Here is a 26,843-nt window from a genome sequence, read left to right as displayed (position 1 = left end):
TTGGCATGAATAGGGAGGTTAGACAGGAAAGTGGAGAAAGGAAAAGTTGGAGCTACTTTGGGAAAATTAACTATAAGAGCCAATAATATAAGACCAATAAACTTGGTACCATCCTGAGGATAGAAAAGGACACACAAAAGTTTCTGTGCATAAGAAGACAAATGTCTAGTGGGATTCAGAACTCCTTGTCTCCATGACACAGAAGAGGGCTTGGAAAAAGAGACTGTAGGCAGGGACACCAGGTGGGAAGCTATCCCACTATCTCAGGTGGGAGAGGACACAGGCCCCTGGCTAAGGAGTGAGCATAGTAAAGGAGGGATGAGGCTGAGAAATGATGCGAAAAGGGTGAGGGGAGGCTTGGGTTTCTGATTTGGGGTTTTTTTGTTCACACTTACTCAATGTCCAATTTACAGCAGAAGCTTTTTCATGGACTACTTCATTTAATCACCAACACTACAGGAAATAAAAGCCATCATCCCCATGACACATGTGAGGACACTGAGGCTCAGTGAGGTGAAGATACCACAAGGCAGGCAGATCAGGCTGTGTATGCCACGACATGTCCTTTCCAAGCTCATGCTCTTTCCCCATACCACACAGCCAAAGGAGGAAAGAGAGAGATAAGAGTCAAGCACAGGTTCTAAGGGTGCAGCATGAAAACTGGGATGAGTGGAAATAAAGAGGCATAAAGAAGCTCTCCACCGGAGAGTTGGTAGGGTTGGTGGGGAGGAGAGGAATGGCTGGCTTTAAAGGGAATCTTTTGTAGGCAACAATTTTTATGATTTCTATTTGAACAGCTGGAGGACAGTTTCTTTCTCCTTGTTCTCCAGGTCTGACAAGTATTTTGAGCCCTGGGACTTTGAGAGAATCACTCCACAGCTGTCCCTGACATTTGAAAATCTGTTCCCACTTTGAATTAAATGGAGTCTTTAGTCTCAGATATAAAAACTAGTGCAAAAAAAGGCAGTAGAGAGCAGTTTGTTTGAGCTTCTCTTCCTTGTTCCAACTGACCCTCTAAATAAAAATACACAGTACAAACAGGCCTCTCTGTCTCCAGGGAGGGAAAGTCTAGGAGGTGAGATCCAGAGCCAACCAAATTTCAGTAGTTCCGTATCTGTGCCTTTCTTCCTAAAGGGCCACACCATGGTCACACTTGAGGTTAAGCTAATAAAGTATGAATGTTGCTTCCATGTATGAGTTCTTCCTTTTCTCTGTCTGAAGCTCTGTCCTTGAAGAAAATTCAAATGCTAAGGTATGCTCATGAGAGTTGTATTTCTTCTGTTCAACAGAGGAGTAGATATTTATGTATTTCCACAATTTACATTTTAACAAAGACATGTTGACTTATTCATTTCCTGACAGGTCAGTTTTAACATCTTATGTTCATCTTCCAAAGACAACTCACTATAGAGGCAAAACATCCCCCTCTTAACAAAAATCAAAAGAGATGATCACTTTAGAAGTTCCTCTCGCTACTGAAAGTGTCAAAATCAGAGAAACCCAAAACTGGCGCTCCTACAACAGGAAGCAGACTTTGAAGCCCCTGTAGATATTCTTACAGGTTGAGGAAATGATATTAAAAGTGAAAGTTAACAATCTCAACTTGCACTGACTAGTTGAACACTGTTTTCAAATGTTCTTTTTAAATTGCACCAGTGCTATGGGGCTCACCGTAAAACACACAAATGGTATAGAAATATACCTCTTGAATATCCTTCCTTCACTGCCTATCACAGCTGATTACAGTATTGTGAAAATCACATATAAACATTTAAGCATAAAATGTGTATAGTATATATTCCAGGAATAATGTAAAGAATTCAGGTGTTGTACAGGATCACTCTGGCTCTATGCCACTATAAAATCACCCTGGTGTTGTCAACTCAGCTCAAAAACCCTTTTGGAGGTGATAGGCAATGATGCTGATATACCTACCCACAGACATGAGGAAGTACAAGAAACATTTTTTTTCTAGGCCCAAGCAGAATAAGAATAATATCAAGTCAGTGTGAGGTCACCAACTGTCTTGATTGTAAAGAACTCTTGTTTTAATCTGAGAATGTGCCTTTCTTTTCTTTCTTTCTTTCTTTCTTTCTTTCTTTCTTTCTTTCTTGTATTAAAATGTCCTTTCTGTAAAAATAATTTATAGCAAGAATGGATAATTTGAGGTTTTTTTCTTTTTAAAAAAATTTTTTAAATATTTATTTTTGAGAGAGAGAGAGAGACAGAGCGCAAATGGGGGAGGGGCAGAGAGAGAGGGAGAAACAGAATCTGAAGCAGGTTCTAGGCTCTGAGCTATCAGTACAGAGCCCAATGCAGGGCTTCAACCCACAAACTATGAGGTCATGACCTGAGCCAAAGTCAGATGCTTAACAGACTGAGCCACCCAGGTGCCTGGGGTTTTTTTCTAATGTCATTTATCACAAAATAAAAACCTATCAACACTAGTTTTTTAAAACCATTTACATCTTTAAGTGTACAATTAAGTGGCATCAAGTACATTTACAATGTTATGCAACCATAACCACTTTTCCAGAATTTTTCAGCCCTCCAAACAGACATTCTGTACCCATTAAACAGTAGGTTCCCATTTCTCCCTCCCCAGACCACTGGGAACCTCTGTTCTATGTTCAGTCTCTATGAATTTACCTATCCAGGAGATCCATATAAGTTAAATCATATATTTGTCCTTTTGTGTCTGGCTTATTTCACTCAGCATGTTTTCAAGGTTCATCCATGTTGTAGCTTGTGTCAGAATTTCCTTTATTTTTAAGGCTGAATCACATTCTATTCCATGTATATGCCTGTTTGTCTAGCTATTCTTTTGTTAATAGACATGTGGGTTGCTTCCACCTTTCCGCTATTGTGAATAATTTGCTATAAACATTGATGTACAAGTATTTGTTTCAGTCCCTGCCTTCAATTAACTTGGCTGTATACCTATGAGTGGCTTCACTGGATCATATGGTAACTCTATGTTTAACTTTTTGAAGAACTACCAAACTGTTTTCCACAGCAGCTGCATTGTGTTACATTCCCACCAGCGTGCATAAGGGTCCAAATTTCTGAATATCTTCACCAACACTTGTTATTTTCCATTGTATCACTTTATATATATATATATATATATATATATATATATATATATAATAGTCATTCTAACATGTGTGAAGTGGTATCTCACTGTAGTTTTGACCTAAATTTTCCTGATGACTAACAATGACGAGCATCTTCTCATGTAGCATAGATCTTCTTTGGAGAAACACCAATTCAAGTCCTTTGTCCTTGTTTAAATTGGTGTGTTTGTTTTGTGTTGAGTTTTTGGAGTTCTTTATATATTTTAGATATTAATCCCTTACCAGATATATGATTTGCAAATATTTTCTCCCATTCTGTGTTGTCTTTTCATTCTATTGTTATTGTACTTTGATACACAATGTTTTTAATTTTGATGAATTCTATTTTTCTAACGTTAATTTTCTTACCCATGTTTTTAGTGGCATATCCAATAAACCATTGCCAAATCCTATGTCATGAAGATTCTCCTCATGTTTTCTTCTAAGAGCTTTATAGTTTCTGTTCTTACATTTAAGTCTTTGATCCACTTTGACTTGATTTTTCTATAGGTTGTAAGGTAAGGGTCCACCTTCATTCTTTTGCATGTAGATATCTGTTTTTTTCCAGCACCACAGGTTGAAAACCCTGCCATTTCCCTATGACCAATCTGGGCACTCCTGTCAAAATTCACTATGTATGAGGTGTTATTTCTGTGCTCTCTATCCTATTCCATTGGTCTATATGTCTGTCTTTATGCTAGTATCACATTGCTTTGATTACTGTAGCTTCAAAGTAAATTTTAAAACCAGAAAATATGACTCCTTTAGCTTTGTTCTTCCTTTTCAAGATTGTTTGGGCTATTTAGATCTCTTGAGATTCCATATGAATTTTAGGATGGGCCTTCTATTTCTGCCAAACGTGTCATTGGGATTTTTATAGGGATTGCATGAAATCTGTAACTCCCTTTGGGTTGTATTGGCATTTTAGCAATATTAAGTCTTTTAATACATGAACATAAGATGTCTTTCCATTTATTTAATTTCTTTCCATTTTCTTTAATTTCTTTTGAAAATGTTATGAAGTTTTCAGCATACAAGTCTTTCATTTCCTTGGTCAAATTTATTCCTAAGTATTTCATTCTTTTTATACTGCTGTAAATGCAATTAATTTTTAATTTACTTTTCAGATCATTTACTGTTAGTGTCTAGAAACGCAACTGATATTTGTGTGTTGATTTGTATCCTGTAACTTTGCTGAATTCATTTATTAGCTGTATCAATTTGAAGGGGATATTTTTGTGTGGAATTTTTAGAGTTTTATAGATATAAGAATATCACCTGTTAACAGAGATAATTTTACTCCAACCTTTTGAATTTAAATGACTTTTATCATTTAGCCTAATTACTATAGCTAGAAGTTCTGGTACTTGATTGAATAGAAGTGTTTAAAAGTGGGAATCCATGTCTTGTTCCTCATCTTCAGTAAAAAGCTGTCTTCCACCTCTGAGTATGATGTTACCTGTGGAATTTTCATATATTGGCCCCTGGTTTTTAAAAATTTACTAAGATATGGAACCTACCATCCTGGAACTACTATATAGGGGAAAGTGCAACAGCTTGGATGTCAGGTAGACTCAGATATAAATAAACCAACCTTCCAAAGTTTCTAGGGACTTTTTGCATGGAGAGAATAATAAGCATAAAATTTACCCACTTCCCTAAACGACTGTAAAGCTAGATAAAATATATGAAACAATTATCTTCAGGAATAGGACAGTAGGCACCATGAGGCTATGGTACTTGAAACAAGGGAAACACAGATATGATCCCATTGCCTTAGTTTTCTGTTGGGGAGGAAGCAGAGTACTTTCTAAACGGTGGCACAAGACAGCAATACTCAGAACAGCAGAAATCAGGGGATGATGAGGTAACTAGATTTTCATGGGGTCCTCTTAACTTTTTGCCCGAATGCTATTGTACACATACAGGGCAAAATTTTACAAAGCCTGACAAAGAAAAAGTAAGAAGAGTTTGAGAACTGATAGAGATTCTGGAGGTCTCAGTGTGTTGGGAAATAATAGAGTTTCACCTGCCAGCATAGAGGTACTATTGGAATCCAACTGAAATCCTAAAAGAAGACACGTACCAGAGATAGAAGCTCTCTAGCCACCCAAGCCCACCTTAAAAAAAGCCTAAAATCAGATTTTGACATGATCAAGCTGAGCTTCAGTGGGTTACTTGCTCAATAATTTTTTGTTAGCAGCTTCAATATTATTTGAAGGAAGTCAATACAATTCAAACTCTCAACATATAGTATCTACAATGCCCAGGATAGATTGGAAAGTAACTAAACACTGTAAAGGAGCAGGAAAATGTAACTCATTATCAGTTAACAGAAACACTTAGAAATGACTCCTATACTAAAAGTAGCTCAGAAGGACTTAAAAACAGCTATTATAAATATAATTAAGGACTTTAAGGAGAAGATTAACATAATGAGAGTAACAAGGTAGTCTCAGCTGAGAAATGGAACTGAGAAGCCACATGAAAATTTTAGAACTGAAAAATATATTATTGAAAATAAAAAATAGTAGATTTTGAACTTCAAGTAGAAACTTTCTTAACTGAAACAGAGATAAATAAGATGGAAAAAATGAATAGAGCCTCACTGATCTGTGTGATAATACCAAACGGTCTAACATGTAAGTGATCAAAGTCCCAAAAAGACATGAGAGAAAAAAAACAAATTTAAAGAACTAATGCCCTAACTTTTTCCAAATTTTAAGTAATCTAACTTGAAGCTCCAAGAGGCTCAAAGAACTCCAACCAGGATAAACATAGATAAAACCATAACAAGTCAAATTGGTGAGAATCAAAGATAGGAAACCTTAAGTGCATCCAGAGTAAAAGAAACATTACAGGGGCATCTGGATGGCTCAGTTGGTAGAGAATACAACTCTTGGTCTCGGGGTTGTGGGTTTGAGCCCCATGTTGTATGCAGAGATTACTTAAAAATAAAATCTTAAAAGAAAAAGGATGAAATAAAGACATTTACAGATAAATAAAAGCTGAGAGAATTCATTACCAGAAAAGATCTGCATTTCAGGAAATACTAAAAGTTCTTCAGTTTGAAAGGAAATAATAATAGATGGAATGTAGGATTTTCACAAAAGAAAGAACTAAAATGTCAAATATGTGGATAAATAGGAAAGATTTGTTTTCTCATTTCTTCATTTCTTTCAAAGACAATTGACTGTTATTGGAAGAGGCAATCTGTGGTAGGCTGTGAGAGTCTGTGAAAGTTCCTGCTGCATATACCAGATTTCAAGACTTATCTGTCTAATAATATCTAATAATACCTAATATCTAATATCTAATAAGGAATAACTAATTTTGCTAAGCAAAACAGCCAGTAAGTAGGTCACGGCTATAGCCATGGATACTGGAGAACTGCTCATTTACCAGCAGTAGGAAGACTGGCTTTTGTTTTCTGTTTTTTATGTTTTTTATAATGTTTACCTCTTGTCCCAAAAGTTCCAGGCCCTTGACCATGGGTTCCCTGGCTGCATCACAAACCCTTTATATGTATTGCATCCATCTCGGCCCACCACACTGCCTATGTGAGACTTGGGAGTGGGAGGAATCAATGTAAATATGCTGATTTTCATACTGCTCATTATACTGTGAGTAATAAAGCCCTGTATCTCTGACCCAGAAGTTTCATGTCTTCTGCCAGCTTTCATGAAATAATAACAGGTTAATTTATTAGCTTGCAAGGAGGGTGATATCTCTGAAACTTCACAGGCCTTAATATATGTTTAAGCAAAAAATTATGACAATGTATTATGAGGTTTATACCATATGTAGATTTTAAATGCGTATTGTAGAATAAAGAATGGAAGGGATTAAATGGACATGTACTAGTGCAAGCTTCTTACAGATGCATGCTATAATCCCTAGAGCAGCATACTGTCTAATAGAAACAGAATACAAACAAGCACAAGACACCTATGTCATTTTAAATTTTCAAGAAGCCACATTAAAACCATACGATAAATAGAATGTTTATTTTGATATTTTATTTAAGTCAATATCTTCAAAATACTATCATTTCAACATGTAGTCACATGAAAATTATTAGTGAGATATTTTACATCCTTTGTTTATATTAATTTTTGAGAAGTTAGTGTGTATTTTATTTTTTAATGTTTATTTATTTTTGAGAGAGACAGAGAGACAGAGAGAGAGGAAGGGGCAGAGAGAAAAGGAAAGAGAATCACAAGCAGGCTCCATGGCTGTCAGCTCAGAGCCTTATGTGGAACTCGAGCCCACATACCACAAGATCATGACCTGAGCCAAAATCAAGAATTGGACACTCAACTGACTGAACCATGCAGGCACCCCATAGTGTATATTTTAAACAATGAGCACATCTCAGTTATTGTAGCCACATTTCAGGTGCTAATGGAGCTAATGGCTAGCCTGTTGGATGACACACCTCTAGAGCAACCACTAACAACATAAAAAAGAAGGGAGAGCTGAAAAGCAACAGAGGAGATAAAATGGAATACCAAAGAAATACTGTTTTAAGCCAGAAAAAGGCATAAAATTTAAAAAAGTCAAAGAATAGGTAGAACAAAAATGATTTCTAGGTATGGCAGTTCCGTCTGTCCTCACCACCAGACAGAATAGAGCACAGGAAAGGTAGGCAAGAAAGCTCAAGTAGTCCTAACATTTTAAGTCCCAAACCCACCCATAAAAAGCTCTGTGAATTTATTCCTTTATTATAGAGCTTGTTTATCTGTTTGCTGGAGCAGTAGAGTGCTGTAGTTAAGAAGATGGATTTGGATATTAGCCCTAGATTTGAGTTTTGGCTCTGCCATTACATGAACCTTGGACAAATTCCCTCATTGCTCCAAGCTTCAGTTTTTTTATCTGCATAACTGATATTATAACTACCTTAAATCCGTGTCAAAAGTGCCTGCCATCTTGGAAACCCTCAAAAATATTACTTGTTTATTATTATCATTATCCAGCCATCTAACTCTAAGGACCATGAACGATGGGCTAGACACCATTCAAGGCAGCAAAGACTCAAGGGTGAATGGCAAAATTCTTTTATTCGATACAGAAGTGTGACACATAATATCTGACTGTCTACTTACATGGCCATCATTAGGTGGAAGTAAGAGGTAGAGAGAAGCAGTAGAGTAAATATATAAACATTACTATGTCAGTGTTCACAGGAGGATGTGTAATCTGTTTTCCTTGACAAAACTCAGTAACCAAGGAGCCTGGAAAAACCATGAGTATCATGAGTATAGCTCTGTTCCAATCATTCTTTCCAAAAATTAGCAAGATTTATTCTACTAGTGAATGGAAAATAAATTATTCACGTTTAAGTTAAAAGAAGAGTTTCTATTTGTTCACCAAAAAGTTTGAATCTTTTTAATCTTAGTACTGTTAGGAACCAGTTAGTATTTTATTGATAGTCTTCTCCATTAGCTTCTTTTTGCAAAAATATTGTGTTTGTTGGCATATATAACCCAACTCAACCCCTAATTCACAGAGAGTTATTCTCTAATGAGGACTACCAGGTTTTTTAATGCCAAATGTATAACAAGCACTTTCCATACATATTTAATCTAGTTTTGTGTCCAAGCCTGAAACATGGCATCAGAAAGCTTCTTTTGACAGATGAGAGTCTGTGATCTGCCAGGGTCATATAGTGGTCAGTGCTGAGGTCAGAATGCAGAAGATCAATCTGACTTCACCCACATCATGCAAACCCTCCCTTATATAGTTTCCTCTTCCGGTGGGTACTTAGGAGAGAGCAATTGCTAAGCAACGGTATTTCCAATCTGTTCAAAGTGTAAGGAATCGGTCACACCTCTTCCATTTTCACACAACATTCAGAGGCTCTCCAGAGAGACCATATACTTCCAGCAGGAGTGCCGACCTGGAGTCACATGTTCACTGTCAAGAGTGGCAGCCAAGCAAGGTAGCTGAGAATTCCCCTTTTCCCACACGACTCCTAAGTTAATCATCTACAAATATAAAGAAATTATCTGAGCTAATATAATGTCTTATATCAAAACTCCTTTTTATTTGTATTTCTGTATTATAAGCACTGTATATTTTATTAATAATCTGCCTCATCCTCTGAGTAAATTTAAGTCTCAAACAAATCTCATGGCAGGATCTTCTTTACTGGTACCATCTCCTGACACAGTTTATCCAAGAATAAAGAGCACCATGCAAAAAGGTGACGATAAATGTTTGTTGATTGGATTTTCATGAAGGTCTAAATTCGGCCATCGCTCACTTTCAATTTCTTCTATTTAAATTTGAAATCATGATAGAAAAATAGGCAATAGTCACTTGCAGGCATTAACAAAAGAAGAAATACAAATTACCAATAATAATAAAATACATAATAAATGAAATACATAATAAAATAATACATAATGAAATACAAATACATAATAAAATAAAATAAATAATAAAATAAAATACAAATGACCAATAATAATAATGTGAAATATAAATGACCAAAAAAATAGCTCAATTGTATGAACTATAAGAAAGAAATATAAAGACAAGGAGAAACCAATATTTATCTACTCAGTTGACGGAAACAATTTTGAAATAATAATGCCTAGCTGCTGTTATATTGTTCAAAGTATCTGGAAAACAATATGGTAGCATGTACCAAAAGCCTTAAAAATTTGGTAATTCTTTTCACCAAGCATTTCACTTTTAGGAATTTATGTTAGGGAAATAATTATGGATGCACAAAAATATAACAATAAGGAAATTCACTATAGCATTATCTCCTATTATTTAGTGATTAATAGTCTAAATGTCTAAAGCTTAAATTGACTAAATAAATCATGGTCAATCCATATGACCATGGATTAGAATATGATACAGTTATTAAGGATTATGTCTTAGAAGAATTCTAAATGACCAGTGTAAATACTGTAGTATGTTACAGTATGTATGGTTTGTACAATATGACCGTGTGTGTGTGCGTGTGTGTGTGTGTGCGTGTGTGGACTCAAAGAAGATTTCACAAAATTTCAGGAGGGGTTATCTCTGGATATTGAGATTATGGATGATTATTTTTCCTTTCTCCCTAGCTTCTCTGCCCTACCTCCCTACAACAGAGGGTTATTCTAAATATCTCCAAATCCTTCAATTAGAATATATTCCTTTAAGAATGAGAAGCAAAAAGAGAGAAAAGGAAATTGTGATATACTTTTGAAAAAAGATGACATCACACTTTGCTAACTTCTTTGAGCATCATAGACTCTCAGAGGAGGGACAAAACTCCTTTGCTTTACTTGTCCCAGTCACCAAGGCCAAAAAGACAAGCTTTCTGGGTCATCTTCATTCTCTGTGTCATCCATTAAGTGTAAAATATTTTACTGAGTACCAATTATGTGCTAGGCACTGGGCATATTAGAGTCAGGGGGAAACAGAGAAAAAAAAATAGAAGGAAGGATGGGAAGGAGGGAAGAAGGAAGAAAGCTTTCCTGATACATTTTGAGGGAATCTGACCTCAATCGAATGATGGCTTATGAGCAGTGCTGTGAAGAGGTGAGGTCCACCGGCTGCATAAGCCTACTTAGGGGACTTTCCAGGGTCAGAGCAGCTTTCTCCAGGAAGCCAACATTAAGCTAAGCTCTGAAGGAAACATAGGCATTAAGACGAGGAAGGGGATAACAGAATTCCAGGGCAAAGTAATAGCGTGTGCTGGAGATGCTGGGCAGGAAAGAGCCGGGTTGCTATAGGAACTGAGGGCTGGCAGGGATTGGAGTAGGGAAAACCAAATCAGACAAGGTCTTGTGGACACACACAAGGGGCACCACTGAAGGGCCTTGGTCAGGGTGGGGAGGGTCCTTCACAGATTTGCATCTCAGCAGGAAGACTGGGTGCCAGTTGGAGCGTGGATTTCAGAGAGGCCTAGGGTGGATCCTGGGAGACCATGAGGAACTTGTCTAGGGTGGCAGCAGTAGGGACAGACAGACACAGATGGGATGAAAGACTCTCATGCAATCAAATGGAAAGCCCTTGGTGACGGACAGACTATTTTTAAGTGACTTCATCTTTGACTCCCTGATGGGGAGTCTCCAATCTTATAGTTCAAAAGCTTGAGCAAAAGAAAGATCAGCTTTTTGAACAAAAAGTGACAACTCAGGGCCATGACTTTTTAACACAATTAAATTCCAGGTGAGCAGAGGCCACAGCCATGGAAAGCACTGTTTTGCCTGAAAAGTACAAAGTGCCTTTTCCCTTGCTTTATTCATCAATAACCTTACAATTGGAGCTGACATATCCAGGCTTCAAAGAAATAGAAAAGACCTCAATTTCTGAATATTAAGCAGCTTGCCATGAAATTGTCTGACCCTTTGTTTCAACAGTGTCCAGTGGAGATAGGAGACGTGCCATTCATTAGACTCCTGTAGGGGCTCGCCATTTTACTGGCTGCCTTCCATGGCCTCTCTCTCCTGGACTTTGAAGGTCCTGTTCTTCTATTGTCACTTCACATTGCTAATGGGAAGATATTCTTCTAATAAGATATTTATGTCCCACATAGGTCCATCCATTTTGTCACTGGCCATGTGGTATAGGCCTGGCTTTGGCTGAAGAGCAAAGTCTACAAGCAATTTCCAAGTAGTGGGGTCATTTGCTTTGACATCACTGGAGGGGAAGATAAGGAAGCATAAAGGCACCGTAATAAAGACACCTTTTTCTCAGGAGTCAAGAACTTGGGTCTGAAGCCTAACTGTCTGCTTTTCAACTTGGCCCTACCACCTGTGATTTTGAACTTGTTACTAACTATGCCTCAGTTTCTTCTTTAGAGAACGAGGACCATCATAGAACAAGCCCAGAATCTCTAAACTAAAATCTTTGAGTACAGATGTATTTAAAAAATTTTAAGTTTATTTATTTTGAGGGAGAGAGTTGGTCATTGATACCATGCTATAGAGAATTTTGCGGCGATGTGCATCAGTGATTTCAGACTAGACCTGCATCTTGGACCACGATATTCTGCCTTAATCAGAAAATGCCATTTGTTGCCCTTTCATTATTGGAAATTGATCAGATTGACCTGGAGAACCCACGTCTTCCCAGGCCAAGGTACAGATTCCTCAGACAAATAAAAACCATTTCTGTTTGTACTTTGTCATAGAACTTACAGACCCATTTATTTTTATTTTATTTTTTTAAGAAGGCTTTTTTTTTAACGTTTATTTATTTTGGAGACAGGGAGAGACAGAGCATGAACAGGGGAGGGTCAGAGAGAGGGAGACACAGAATATGAAGCAGGCTCCAGGCTCTGAGCTGTCAGCACAGAGCCCAACGCGGGGCTAGAACTCACGGACCGCAAGATCATGACCTGAGCCGAAGTCGGCCGCCCAACTGACTGAGCCACCCAGGCGCCCCCAGACCCATTTAGAAACCAAGTACTTTGCATATTAAGCCCCTCAGAATAATGATAATGAATATTAATATGATACTACATGAGGCAATAATAAGGAAATGGGGGGTAAGAGTGTTAGGGTTTTTTTCAGATAGTCCTGCTACAGTTTATCTGTTGAAACAAACAGTTATTGGAAAGCCCTGATGAGCTGCCTCATTTGTCTGGGGCGAGTAAAACAAAGTTTAGTAGACATATGTAATAGTTGAAAATATTTCAGAAAACTCAATCCCATTTTCTACGTGAAACCCAAGCAATTTTTCAAGGAGCAAAGTCTCTTTTATTAAACGATAGTACTAAACAAATTTGTTGATCGTCATCTCCTTCCACTAGAAAGCAAGCTCACTGATAATAGGGACTTTGCTGCATTCCCAGTGCTTGAGACCATATCTGGTGTGCTAGAGTGCTTAATAAATACTTGCTGAATAAATAAGTGAATGAATCTGAAGCAAGTAGACAAATAGTTGGATTTTTCCTTGTTTTCTGTAGAAAGCAGGCTGTTTCTATACTTTTCTATCAGGTACATACACATAATGTAATGGTAATAAAAATCCAAGGGGTTTCTTGGATCTCACATTTTCCCTGGGATGAGTCTTCCAAAAGTCTGGGAGATACTATGGAAAAACTCAGTAGTTGGCACATGTAGCCCACATAACAGTGGCATGAAAATAGTTAAATAGTGAAACCTCAGCAGGCAGCTCAGGGGGCTGCTAAATGATGTAACACAGGAAGTGGCATGACTTCCTGACTGCTACACACTGGGGAGTCATTTTTAGTTTGCACTCAATCTGGAAGCCAAAAACATGAAGAGATCAAACCTCACTCATCCAGCTGTAGTGTGGCAGAAACACAGACACAGACCAAAGTGGCAGTGCAATACAACAGGAAATTGTTGCTAATAGAATAAATATCTGAGGGTCATTGAAGGAAGAGTGGCCATAGTTGAAGACAAGGGTTGATGAAGACACATTTGCCATTGGAGACAGTGCCACATCATCAGCCCTCAGTGATAAAGGAGAGTTAGGGCTATCTGCCACCTGCTGGCACATGAAATGTAGGTAAAATTGGCCTGAAGCCCCTTCCATGTATGCAGAAGTGCAGTGCCCACACCAAGATTGAATCACTTTCCCAAGGGAATTGTATTCCCATGTCCTCAGAGTCTCACCTTTTATTCTGAAAATCTCTGCTTAAACATCAAGAGTTTTCTTCTTAAGAACACTTCCAGGGCCACCTGAGTGGTTCAGTCAGGAAAGCATCCATCTGTTGATTTTGGCTCAGGTCATGATCTCATGGTTTGCATCAGGTTCTGCGCTGACAGAGTGGAGCCTGCTTGGGACTCTCTCTCTTCCTCTCTCTCTGTTTCAAAAATAAATAAATCAACATTAAAAAAAGGACATTTTCAGTGATGGCCATCCTGATAATAACATCTTACCCTGCAAGAAAATAAAGGCACCATCCATAAGCAAACCCCTATGAAAAGAAAGCAGCTTGAAACGCAGAAGAAGGGGATTACAAAAAAAAAAAAAAAAAAAAAAAAAAGCAAAATAAAAAGTACAGCTTCTTTGGCTAAGATTGGTAAGGTGTTGGAAGTCAATATGAGAGCCTGATGGTATATTTAGTTACCATTTACATCTATAAAAGCATATTTTACATAACTATCATAAATGGATTCTAATTCTATTTTATAGTTCAGAAATAGGACATTGTTAATGAATTCTTTTGTTGTCTTTATAAAGCTTCTAGTTAAAGAACTCCTCAAGACATTTTGGATTGCTTGAACTTGAGCCATAGCTGATGATTTCAAGCAAATCCTCATCCTCAGTAAGCAGAACTCTGTAGAACAAGTGGCTCACTCTGTATTCCTATGTGGGTCTACTGTGTGTTATACAAAATGTCTATCATTTAGCACAAGAATGTTTGGGAAAAACTAAGATGATTTAAAAACAAAACAAAACTGAATGCCACGGACCAAATCTTATAGAGTAGCAGAGGTTCTCGGACTGTGGCCCCAGACCAGCAGCAATGGAATCACCTGGGAACTTGTTAGAAATGCAGGCTCTCAGGGCCCACCCCAGGTTTCCTGAATCTATAACCTAGAAACTCTGGGTTTAGGGCCTGGCAATCTATGTATTAACAAACCCTACACCTGAAGCTGATGCCCACTCAAGTCCAACCCCCACTGCCATTTCCAAATGTCAGAACAATTCCTGAGTTATGCTTCTTTTCATCACTAGGTCCTTTGCTTCACAATCTATAGCTGGATCTTCAGATGGCATGTTGGCAGCCACTTTTAGCTCTCTGTCGGGATACCTGCTCCCTGCTCTGCCATTCCGGAACCTTCCACTGGTGTGTTGGCTATGCAGTGCTATGCATGAGTGGAAGGGCGTAGCCTCAATTGCTCTCCTCATTCACTGGTCAGAGTTCTCTCAACACCTTCTAGAGCACTCAAAGTTCCCTAGGGACAGCCTCCATGTTCCCATCCTAGAACTACCAGCGGGCTTATTAAAACACAGTGCCCACCCCCATTGCAGAGTTTCTGATTCACCTGGTCTTGCATATAGCCCAAAGAATTTTCATTTCTAACAAGTTCCCAGTTGAAGTTGATGCTGTTGTCTGGGGACCACATTTTGGTAATCACTGTTGAAAGCCAACATCTCTAAACTTATTTACAGATGAGTACCTAAAAAACAAAACAAAACAAAACAAAACAAAAAAATCAACCCAGACCTCCCCCTTCCCCAAATGGCTACTTTGTGATGTCTCCCATGAAATCCTAAATACCCATCAATTAAGTCAGTGTATTTGTTTTCACTGGTAATTAAGTTCCACTTACTTCAAAAGAAGTTTGAGGTAACTAAAGTTACCTATCAGCAGAAACAATTTATCTAGTGAGCTCAGAGAAATGCTTTTCCTCCCAGGGGAAATAGTGTACTCTGTTACTTCTCCAATCTGCTTGCCTTGGCCTTACTCTGGTTCTCTTAAACTAAGTTGAGGTGGGAGGCGGGGAACCAGGGTTGGTAAATTTTGCTGTTATGATGCAGAGCAACAGAGGTAGTGGAAGAGGGGGACAGACTCTTGGCTTTGAAGAGAAAGTGGGATGTGACATTAATCATCCCTCCAATGACCAAAGAAATTAACCTTCCTCCACACCATCTTAAAAAGGAGGCCTTCACTTCCCCCTCCTTCACCACCCCTTTCACGAAGCCAAACCTAGAAATAGAACACAGTTCAGCTCTCAGGGCCATTCCCTCCACCACACCTCCAGAGGCCACATCTGCTGCTCCCAGAACAAACTCTGCTCTCACAGCTGCACAATTCACTGCTGAAACCCTAATCCTGAGAGTGGGCTGGAGCCAAACGGGAGAAAATGCCAACAGGGCAAAAACCTCATTCCAGATTCCAAATGTTATTCTGTAGCCCTCCAAAAGCCAAATGCTGCCTGCTGGCACCCCCGCCAGGCCCCTGGTCCACAGCCTACATAGGAGCCTATGGAGACATGGGGGTACTGTGGTGTTGCTTTCCTGAGTTCACCACTCCACCTGGGGGTGCAGGACTCTAAGGGGGCTGTTTGGAGGGGGACCATGGCATAAGGTCATGCATCACTTCCTGGCTCCTTCCCATGAAAGTGGAACATCAACATCCAGGCTACCTTAGACACAAGCTATCCTCACCGTGCTCATTCAAGTGTCAAAGGTCCTGGGGGAACAGTATTCAAATGCATCTCACAGTGGTTCCTTGGGAGAATAAAATATGAGAAGTGAAACTGAACATTCACTCCTGTAGTGAAAGGACAGAGAGGACCCGGAAGACCCTTTGCATTGGGACCGCTAGTTTTCTGTGGGTCACACGCAAGGTCTCTCATGGAGGGGGTCACGGTGGTCCTCCTCCTTATCTGGACTCTGATATCTCCCAGCAGCAACGGCAAAGCCTGGCCCCCACACACGGTCTGCCGGGATGGAAACTTGGAAGTGTTCTACCAGAGTTGTGGTAAGGTCTTTCAAAACATCATTGTTTGTGTTTATGGGAAAATGAAGGCCCATGGAGGGTGCCACTGAAGTGCTTAGTTGGGGTGGGGAAAGGATGAGGGGCCCAGGGGCTAAACACTTTCTCCACTTGAAGTGGGTCTGCAAGGTGATTCGAGAGCCCTTGGGGGAAGGAGGGGTGGGAGGTGTGAGTAGGAAACAGCCCAAAGAGAGCCACGAAAAGGACATGAAAAAGGCCTTGAGTCTAAATGGAGCAGTTCATTAATACTGCAGAGCCAGAAAACAACGAAAATGACTAAGGAGTCTACCAAATCCTGACACCCCATCAGCTCAAAATTAAGAAAAGATGTTTTCAGGGCACCTGGGTGGCTCAGTTGGTTAAGTGTGCCACTTTGGTTCAGGTCATAATCTCACAGTTGGTGGGTTCAAGCCCCACATTGGGCTTTGTGCTGTTAGCTCAGAGCCTGGAGCCTGCTTCGGATTCTGTGTGTGTGTCTCTCTCTCTGCCCCTCCCCAACTTGTGCTCCCTTTCTCTCTCTCTCTCTCTCTCTCTCTCTCTCTCTCTCTCTCCCTCCCTCCCTCTCTCAAAAATAAATACACATTAAAGATTTTTTTTTAATATAAAAAAATAAAAAGTCCTTCCAATAGTCACCACCACCCCAAACTGTATACCTGGGCTATCTTTCCAGTTTATTTAGTTTGCAAATTGAGTGAAAAGATCGCATATGCCCAAAGAGTAGATTCCTGCCTTTTGTATGACACTCCAGAGCAATGTTGCTCATGAATTTAACACTTACCTGATCTCTCAATGCCAGGGTTTTGTCCAGAGCCAGACATAACCAATGAGAATGAGCCATGGTTATTACCCCAATGGGACATATGTCTTTGCTAACAAAAAACACAATGTAATCAATAGAATGCAGGGAGCTGCTGCAGTCAGAGTCAGAACCAACACTTTGGAGCAGAGTACCACAGACTGGGTCTTAAACAACAGATATTTATTTTCTCACAGCTCTTTGGCTGGAAGTCCCAGGTCAAGGTGTCAACATGGTCGGTTTCTCCTGAGGCTTCTCTCTTTGGCTGGCAGATGGTCATCTTCTCCCAATGTCCTCACGTGGTCTTTCCTCTGTGCCTTCTTGTCTTATAAAGACACCAATCCTATTGGATTGGGGCCCACCCACAGGACTTCATTTAACCTTAATCACCTCTTTAAAGACCCCATCTTCAAATAAAATCGCATTCTAAGGTACCAAGAGTTAGGATTTCAACATATGAATTGGCAGGTGGGGAGCAGGGAACAATTCAGTCCACAAAGGGGGCCTGAGTGGGAAAAATGAACTCAGCCTCAGGATCACACCTTGAATGAACATTAGAGGGACAGGTTCATGGAAAAGTATGCCAGTATGAAATATGACACTTTGGAGGTAGACAGGAAGCAAAAGGCAGTTCTGATTGGAGGAGTTAGAAAAAAGATGCCCTTTAAGTATTTAAATTGGCCCCTTGATAAGCTGGGGAGTAGTGGAGATGTTGCATTTGAGCAGATAGCTGATCCTACAATTGCCACCTCAGGAGTTTCCTTGGAGAGGCTGGGATGGTCAGGCTGGCCTCCAGGACCATTTGTCCAACTTGACTTCACTCTTTTTTTTTAAAAGAAGGAACATTGAACATTGAAATACACAAAAACATTTTTTTTTCTAATGTAAAAGACAATGAATGGCTCAATGCTATAGGACTTGATCTCATTACTCTTGCTCTTCCCATGGGAATGAGATGCTTTCTGCTGGCATGTATGCATTGTAGGTGCAGGATAAGAAGAGAGCCTTGAGATGAATGGGCTGCTCGGAATTTGTTTTTCTAATTCATCCTCCCATTAAAGGTTGCCATGACTGATCCCTCCCCCAGACCAGCCTGCAGCCGGCAGCCAAGCCTGGCACAGCCTTTCAAGTTATTGCCAAGAAAGGCAAGAGAAGTGGATGCACCAGGAAAAGAAAAAAAAGCATATCACCCTCCTCTGGGGATAACTCCTCCCTATGGGTAGCTACTCAATGGAGTCAACAAATGTCGGCACAAGTCTTGCTCTGGTCACTCAGGGAAAAATAATGAAAGAGACACAGTTCTCATAAAAGGGTAGTGAGAAGATCAGACAACTAAACAATAGGGGAAATGCTCTATGGGAAGCGCCAGAATAGAGGCGTGCGTCATGCACCGAGGTCATGGTAGTTGGAGAGGGTGAGGTTGAGGATTTTAACCTACCAGGGAAAGGGTCATCAAGCTTGACCTCAGCCTCAAAGAATGATAAAAATGGCAATTATAACACCTTATGTCCTTGGAAAGTTTACACGTGCCAGGCACCATGCTAAGTTCTTCCTACACATTAATATTTTACAGATGTGTAAGTGAGAGTTAGAAATGCCAGGTGACTCTTCCAAGGACACACAGGTAATAGTGGCAGAATTACATCTTGGGGGCACAGAGAAGGCATGAAGTCAATATCTGTGGAATTAAAATGAGTTGATCCCAGGCCTGGCTGACTCTGGTATGCTTTAATCTCCTGCTATCTGAAGGCAGGTGGGGTAGAGGTAAGGGGTAGGAAGGATAACTCTGGCACGTGTGTGACAGCAGGGAGATGCCAGCAGGCAGAGTTCAGGGGACTGCAGAAGGACTGGAACACAAGAGAGGATGAGAAATGAGGTAGGGAATGTGGGCAGAGCCCAAGAGTGATGGTGAATTTCATGTGTCACCTTGCCTGGGCCATAGGACACCCAGGGAACTGATTAAACACTTTCAGGGTATGACTGTGAGAGTATGTCCAGGGGAGATTAGCACCAGAATCAGTGGCCTGAGAAAAGCAGATCACCCTCCTCAGCATGAGTGGGCACTGTCCAGTCTGTTGAAGGCCTGAACAGAAACAAAAGGTGGAGGAAGGAAGGACTCACTCTCTCAGCCTGACTGTCAGCTGGGACTTGGACCTCCTGCATGTAGCTCTTCTGGCTTTCTGCCTCTCTCTCAGGCCTTCAGACACCACCAGCCTTCCTGGGTCTCTGGTTTGCAAATGGCAGATCATGGGGCTTCTCAGCCTCCATAATCATGTGAGTCAACACCTTATGATAATTCTTTTTCTATTTTATAGATATAGATATAGATGATATAGATATAGATATAGATGATATAGATGATATAGATGATATAGATAGATATAGATATTTCTCCAGAGAAACAGGAGAACCCTAATACAAGAGACATGGTGGAGCTGCATCCCTTCGGCAATGAGGAGATTGCATTTTGGAAAGATTTCCTCGGGGAATGGGTTGGAGCATGGATATTAGAGTCAACAGCAGGACTCTTGAAAGCTGTTTGAGGCCACAGCCAGAATATGTAGGCTATAGAATCAATAACCCAGGAAAGAAATGATAAAAGTCTAAACTAGTATCATATCAACAGCCTCAACTTCAGAAAGATTCTTGGTATACTTTAGGATCAGCAGAAAAGAAAGCAATGCCCTGGGGGCTTCTCCAAAGGTGGGTCCTGCCTCATCTCTTGAGAGCCATTGAGCTCTCAGGCACTGAATGGTCACATACCCCTCCCAGATGGAAATATTCCTCCCTTTAGCTGCTAGATTCATAACAGGGCAGACCCCTCACCCCCAAGATGTTCACATTGTTAACATAGAGCAAAGGCCATGTGTCGTGACCCTGTATCCAACCCTGGTATCCAGACATCCTCAATGCATATCAGGGCTTCTAGAATCCCTACATTCACACAGATGTGGGGATGTCATCCTACAAAAATAAAGGATCTACTGTTTTCTGAGTTTAGTGCTTCATTATTTTCCTTCTTGTTTTGTTTTGCAATTTTAGTGGGAGGGAGAGCTTTTAGGCTGGACACTGTTTTAAATAAGACAAAAATCCTTTGGGAGAAAGAAAGAAGCTCACAAGCAGTTACTGGGCTCTGAATACTGATTAGGAAGTGAGCACGATTTTCTGAAAAAGCAGAAGTCCTGCTCTGTCCAACTGTTTATGCTATGGTAAAGAAAAGAGTGGCAGTCTTTACAAAAGCAGAAGGAGGAAGAGAAGCAGCTGGGGACCTTTCTTTTGTTAAATCATAAGACAATCTCCACAGCTAGCAAAAGCCCAGGGACTTCACTCCATTCACATGCCACAAATGTCCACTGATGTATTTATTTATATGCTGCTTCTATCACACCATGGCATCAGGTGGATTGCAAAAGTCCACAGGATTGGAGGATGGAGGTAGTGGGAGAATCAGGAGGGGGGCAGGAGGGGAATAATAAATCCAGGAGAGGTCAGGACACATACAACAGATGAGGCAATGTCCAAGATAAACTATGGGGGTCTGGGATCAGGAAACCTCATTCCACCCCTTGGGCAATACTCTCTGCCTCCTGTCTTTGATTGCAAAGTGGAGTATGAGTTTCCTATGGATGCACTAATGGTTACCACTTTCTGGCTCAAAATGACATACATATATTCTTTTAGTGTTCCAGAGGTTAGAAGTCCAAAGCCAACTTCACTTAGTCAAGGGCCACGCTCCTTTGGAAACTCCAGGGGAGATCTCTTTCTTTGTCTTTTCCAGCTTCTACAGCTGCATTCCTTGAATCATAGCCCCTTCCTCCATCTTCAAAGCCAACAGTGTCGCATCTTGCTGTAACATCTTGTTGTCACATTGCTTTCATCTATGCAAGATTTCCCTCTGCCTCCTTTTTAGGACACTGGGATTAGCATTATCTTCCTGTCTCAAGGAGATTTAATCACACCTGTAAATTCCCTTTTGCCACATTAGGCAGCATTTGCATGTTCTGGGGATTAGGACATGGGTATCTTTGGGAGCCATCATTCAGCCCATGACAATAGGGATAATAATTTTATCTACCTCTCAAAGGCTATGTGAGGATTAAGTAAAAAGCACCACATACAAAGTGCTTAGTACATACTATGCACTTCAATAAATCTTTGCTGCTGATGGCTTGTAAGATATTTTACAGTCAGTATAGGTATATTTGACTATGAGCTTCCTTGAAGCCAAATCAAATGAGGAGATTACATTGTTTGCAAAATAAAACCAGTTTTTAAGGAGCTGTCTACATTTTCCTGATACTGGGATGAGCTCTGAGAGGAATCTCTCCCTGGACAGATGTGACTCCCATTCGCTGTTTCTCATGGTGCGCTTCAGTGGGAAACAAGGGCTCATCACAAAATGCAAATCAGGGTCAATTTTGCAAAGGGCTGCAGTAGAAACTTCCATGAATGTAAGCACTTGCAGGTCTGAATTGCTCAAGGGAAAGTTAGACTACCTAGAGGAATGGATGAGCCACATGTGCTCCAGGCAGCCACCCATAAATAGTGTTGTCATTGTTGTTGCTGCTATTTTGGTTTTTTTGATAAGGGTTGGCAAGCAGAGGTCTAGGTTGTATCTTTTGGCAAGGACCTTGAGTGTGAACCTCAGGGTTGTCCTTTAACAGACTTTAACATGCTGTAAGATGCTTTGACATCAAACAGGCAGAGAAGAGGATCATAAAAAATAAGAGACCTATGATACATTGCTTAAATGACTTCATGTCTCCCTTTTGATATGTTTGATACTCACAGTCAACCTGGCCATGCAAGTGGCTCCTGGGATAAGTCTAGGGCAGCAGTTGGCAAGTGAAGTCTACACACTAAATCCTACATGCTGCCTGGTTTTTTGTTTTTGTTTTTTTAATTTTTTTAATCTTTATTTATTTTTGAGAGAGAGAGAGAGAGCGTGTGAGCAGGGAAGGAGCAGAGAGAGAGAGACGCACACAGAATGCGAAGAAAGCTCCAGGCTCTGAGCTGTCAGCACAAAGCCTGATGCGGGGCTCACACTCACAAACTTTAAGATCATACCTGAGCTGAAGCGGGATGCTCAACCCACTGAAGCCACCCAGGCACCCCTACATGCTGCCTGGTTTTATATGGCCTGTGAACGAAGAATTGTTTTTACATTTTCAGATGGCTAGAAGATTCAAAAGAATAATAATATTTGTGACATGTGAAAATTATATGAAATTCAAATTTCTGTCTCCATAAAGTTTTATTAGAACACAGTCATGCTCATGTGTTTACGCCTTGTCTATGGCTTCTCCCATAAGTAGTGTGATAGTGACGGTATGGGCACAGATCCTGAAATATTAACTGTTTGGCTTTTTATAGAAAAACGTTCCTGTTCCCTGGTCAAGGTTAGGAAAGAATCTTTCAAACTCTTCACCAGTTCAGAGCCTCAAGTTCTGCATCTTCTGGATAATTTTAGCCATAGAGAGGCTATGTGGCCAAGTAATCTTGACACAAAACCACCATGAATGCAGGAAGTCATGATACCTTTGAGAGAATCATCATTTCCATAATAATCTGATTTTCCGTAGTGTTTTATAATCTATAAAGTCCCTCCATTTATAAGGTCTCATTCGATCCTTATGAAGAGTCCTATGAGGTATATAAGATGTTTGTCTCCATTTTCCAGGTAGAGAAATTGAAGCACCTACATATTAACTATCTTATCTAGTAACATACTGAGTCATGATACAACCCTAAGTGTCTGACTCCATGCCCAGTGATTCAAAGCCTTATCATGGAATTCCAATATGGCACAACCTATGCCATCTGATCCCAAAGATGTAGGATAGGGACAGGGAGAAGAGGCAGCTCAAAGACCAAGTCTTTGGGTGAGGAGGATAAAACCTTACACTAGTAAAAGAAGGAGGAAGAGTATGAGGAGGAAGGGAGGAGGAAGTGAATGAGAAAGGAAGGAGGAAGAGGAAGAGGAGAAAGACTTGTCTTCTGATTCAAGGATTGTTCCATCTCTACCTACACCAGCCTCCCCCTCTCTGCATGCATTCAGAGCTGGACTAGTTTGGCTCTTCCCAAGTATCCATCAGAGACCCGTAAGAGTCGTAGAAGAGAAGGAACACTCACATCTACATTTTTCAGCCACGTGTATCAAGTTCTTTTTTGTTGCAAGGTGTTTGGAAATAACATCTACCAAATTTTTAAGACAAGCAAATGGAAGGCCATTCTCTTGTCAGTAAGAATAGCAAATTTTTTGATCATAGCTCTCCTTTGCAGTTGGCTTGCTTATTTTATAGGGAAACCCTATTTCCTCTGCACCTGACAGCAGTTTTCAGTGTGGAGAAGTTGGTGAGTGGGGAGAGCAGGGCAGGGGGAGCCCCATCTACAGCAGTAAGTTAAGGGTGTGGGTGGCCCCTAGGGGATCTGGGCCAGTCACCTGGGAGGTTCTAGGGTGACTGGTCACCATGCTTCACACTTAATCAACACATACTCTTCTCTCCTTGAAGGCAATCAGCTTTGTCCATTTCTGCCTAAATAGGTTTTGCATGCTGCTGGAGTTTACAGTAGGGCAGGCACTTTATCTGACCTCCAAAAAAATCTTTAATTTCAAAGTCAAAATCAGGTCACGTGCATCTGAATAATCCATCAAGATAGTCAAAGAGGACAATTAATCAGATTTTAAAAATGCGAAGCAATGCTGGCGACATCTTCTCCAAGATAAAGGGTAAACTCCAAATGACCTGGCTGCAGAGGAGGGCATGTTGGTAAAGTGTTTGTAGAAAAATTATTTTAAAACTGCCCTGGAAGGAAAGGGAGTGGGGGGAAAAATCTGCTTTCCTCAAAGCCTAATAATTCTGAAATAAATGAAGCATAAAACAACACAAAAGAAGGAACACAATTAAAAGAATAATAATATTGGAAAATATCACAGGCTCATAGTCACTTAACAGTACTTTAAAATATTGCACACAGAAAGTCATTTCTCCCTTAGTTTATGTTCCTAGATTAATAGGGATATAAATATTGTACAATTAGAGAAAAGTAGACAAACAGCCAGGGAGACAATGATGCCATTTTAAAGGGATAAGTGGGCATGCAAGATTAAACAGCTAGCTTCTGGGAGCATAGCGAGGCCTTACTGCTCAAATTTAAAGGCAGAAAGCTGATTTTAAAATATACAATTATTTGGGGTGCCTGGGTGGCTCAGTCGGTTAAGCGTCTGACTTCAGCCCAGGTCATGATCTTGCAGTTTGTGAGTTTGAGCCACGCGTCAGGCTCTGTGCTGACAGCTCGGAGCCTGGAGCCTGCTTCAAATTCTGTGTCTCCCTCTCTCTCTCTACCCCTCCCCAGCTCATGCTCACACTCTCTGTCAAAAATAAATAAACTTAAAAAAATTTTTTAAATATGCAATTATTTTTAAAATGTATATATTTTTAATATATTATATATATTAAAATAATATATATAAATAATATATAATATATCATAAATTAAAATGAATATATAAATTTATAAATATATATAATATATATTATGTAAATAAATATATGTACTAGAATATGCATATTAAGTTAAAACAAAATATATATGTTATATATTATGTTAGATATATTAATATATATTATTAAACATGGGAACAAGAAAAAGTTGACTGTGAACAGGAGCTGGACCAGAGCAAACTGTGTAGGTGGGTTCCGGCTAAGCCACTGAGCTCCTCCCCATTTCTGTGAGGTTGTTAGAGCCAGACTTCCAAGGCAGAGTTAATTCTCCCAAGCACTTTTCAAAAGAGATCCTGAGTCCATTAGTGAATGAGGACTTAAAGAGGGGAAAAGGCCAAGAGCCTGTGAGTCTAAGAGGCTCTTCTGCACAGGCAGGAAATGTCTTCTAGGGTGCTGTTCACTGCTCTTCCCATTCTCAAGCAAAATCGTGATAAGCAGCCTTGTTCATGTTTTGGAGGAGAATCTTTGAAGGGGCAGAGATGGGGGGAAGGATGTTGTTGAGCTCTGTGGCTATTTTTGTGCAAACAACAACATAAACCATATATTCCCCCAAGCCGCCCCCAGTGCAAGGTCCCGGGCAAGGCTTCAAACCCAGGACTACGGGTAGAGGGAGCACAGGGGACCAAAGCAGCTTGCTTGCTCCAGGCCAAAGAAGGTGAAGGTGAAAGAGCCCCTTTCCAGCCCCAAATTATGCAGCTGGAGAACCTGGCAGAGGCTGACAGGCACCAGGCTCCCAATGATGAAGGAGTACCGAGCCCGGCAGAGTCCTCTGCAATGCTGATAAGAACAAGCTGGAAGGCACAGTGCAGGAGCAATGTTGGTCACACATATGCGGGGGCAGATGCTTCCTTCTAAAACCCAAACAACAGGGCTGGTATTTTAATGGAAAGGGAAAGATGATCCACCCAGGAACTCTGTGTCATGTGAGTTGGTGTTTGGTATCTTTCTGGGATACCTTGTAAAGTGATATACCAGGCCCCTGTACAGTAGCTCTGTTCTGGGACCCTAGAGGAGCCAACCAAGCATTGGAAGGGGTTCTCTGGGGTCCACCAGAAACAATTATTTGACCATCCATCTGGGTGCAGTCAAGGGATGATTCATGCACAGCAGGCAGTGTGCAAGTCACATCTGCCAGCCTCCTTGTGGGATCCAAGAAGGCGTCATTGTGTGTCCCTTCTTGAAATTCTGTACCAGTTCCCTCCATGCCTCTCCGCCTTCAGGACAGAAGTGAGTGGTGACCAACCCAATGGCTAGGAGGAGGAAGAAAATATCCTCAGCCTGGAAAATGCTGCTTCCAAGCACAATTAACAGTCGAAGAAGAGCTGCCAATGGGCACCACTATTTGAAGCCTGGTGTATCCCCTTATGGCCAGGTGGGAACTGTGCCAGCTCCTGCTGTGGAGAAATCCACAACAGAATGATCAGAGTTCCCTCTGCCTGTTAGCTATTAGAATCTTTTCCCATAGCTGGGATCTTTCCTATTCAAAGGTCCTCCGTATGTTTTCATGCTCAATTCAATCTTCCTACACCATATAATAAAATCCCTTAAGCAATTAAATACTACTTGGACAATTAAGTCAGAATTTTGTAAGTTAAACACTAATTTTATTGCAGACATACATACATTGGTCACCCATTTATTAATAGAATTATCTTGAACATTTAACCTAATACAACAGATTTCCTTAAATGCTTTAAAATCTTTAAAAACAGGCAAAGCAGATACAAATTATCACAATGATGTTTCCACTTACTACCCTTTTTTCTTAAACTACAGTATTTTTCAAATATTGGTAACATGGGTTTACATTTATGTCTCTAATATGGTTACACTGATATTTATTCGTACCTGTATTCTTACACCTTCCTGGGGTTATAGCCATACTTAGTTCAGTATCTTCCTAGGTATCTGGGATGTCCCAGACCAAAGATAAAGACTATGACCTCAGACTAGCCAAGGACACAGGTTCTGAGTTACCAGTCAATTGATTCTGGGTT

General features: G+C 40.3%; 1 protein-coding gene and 1 long non-coding RNA gene across 5 annotated transcripts in view; both read left to right on the top strand.

Annotated features, from left to right (window-relative positions):
• Nucleotides 1-16,311: 16,311 nt before the first annotated feature.
• Nucleotides 16,312-26,843, top strand: part of LY86 (lymphocyte antigen 86) — a 60,786-nt gene continuing 50,254 nt past the window's right edge. For 2 of the 4 annotated variants that reach the window (XR_009262816.1, XM_058733104.1), the window contains exon 1: nt 16,313-16,530. Coding sequence is in view for 3 of the 4 variants with exons in the window: in XM_058733104.1 (XP_058589087.1) it covers nt 16,404-16,530 (127 nt within the window). In the remaining variant the exon portion in view is untranslated. Of the gene's footprint in view, nt 16,531-26,843 lie in introns of all 4 variants that reach the window. The other 2 variants (XM_058733103.1, XM_058733102.1) reach the window with 2 other exon arrangements.
• LOC131513831 (uncharacterized) lies at nt 18,758-22,608 on the top strand. The gene is made up of 2 exons (XR_009262817.1): nt 18,758-19,615; nt 22,274-22,608. It is a non-coding gene; the product is annotated as an uncharacterized LOC131513831 (long non-coding RNA).

The sequence above is a fragment of the Neofelis nebulosa genome, chromosome 6, assembly GCF_028018385.1.
Source record: "Neofelis nebulosa isolate mNeoNeb1 chromosome 6, mNeoNeb1.pri, whole genome shotgun sequence".
In the NCBI taxonomy this organism is placed as follows: Eukaryota; Metazoa; Chordata; class Mammalia; order Carnivora; family Felidae; genus Neofelis; species Neofelis nebulosa.
Note: the sequence above shows the minus strand (reverse complement) of the source record. Positions and strands in the feature narration are given on the sequence as shown.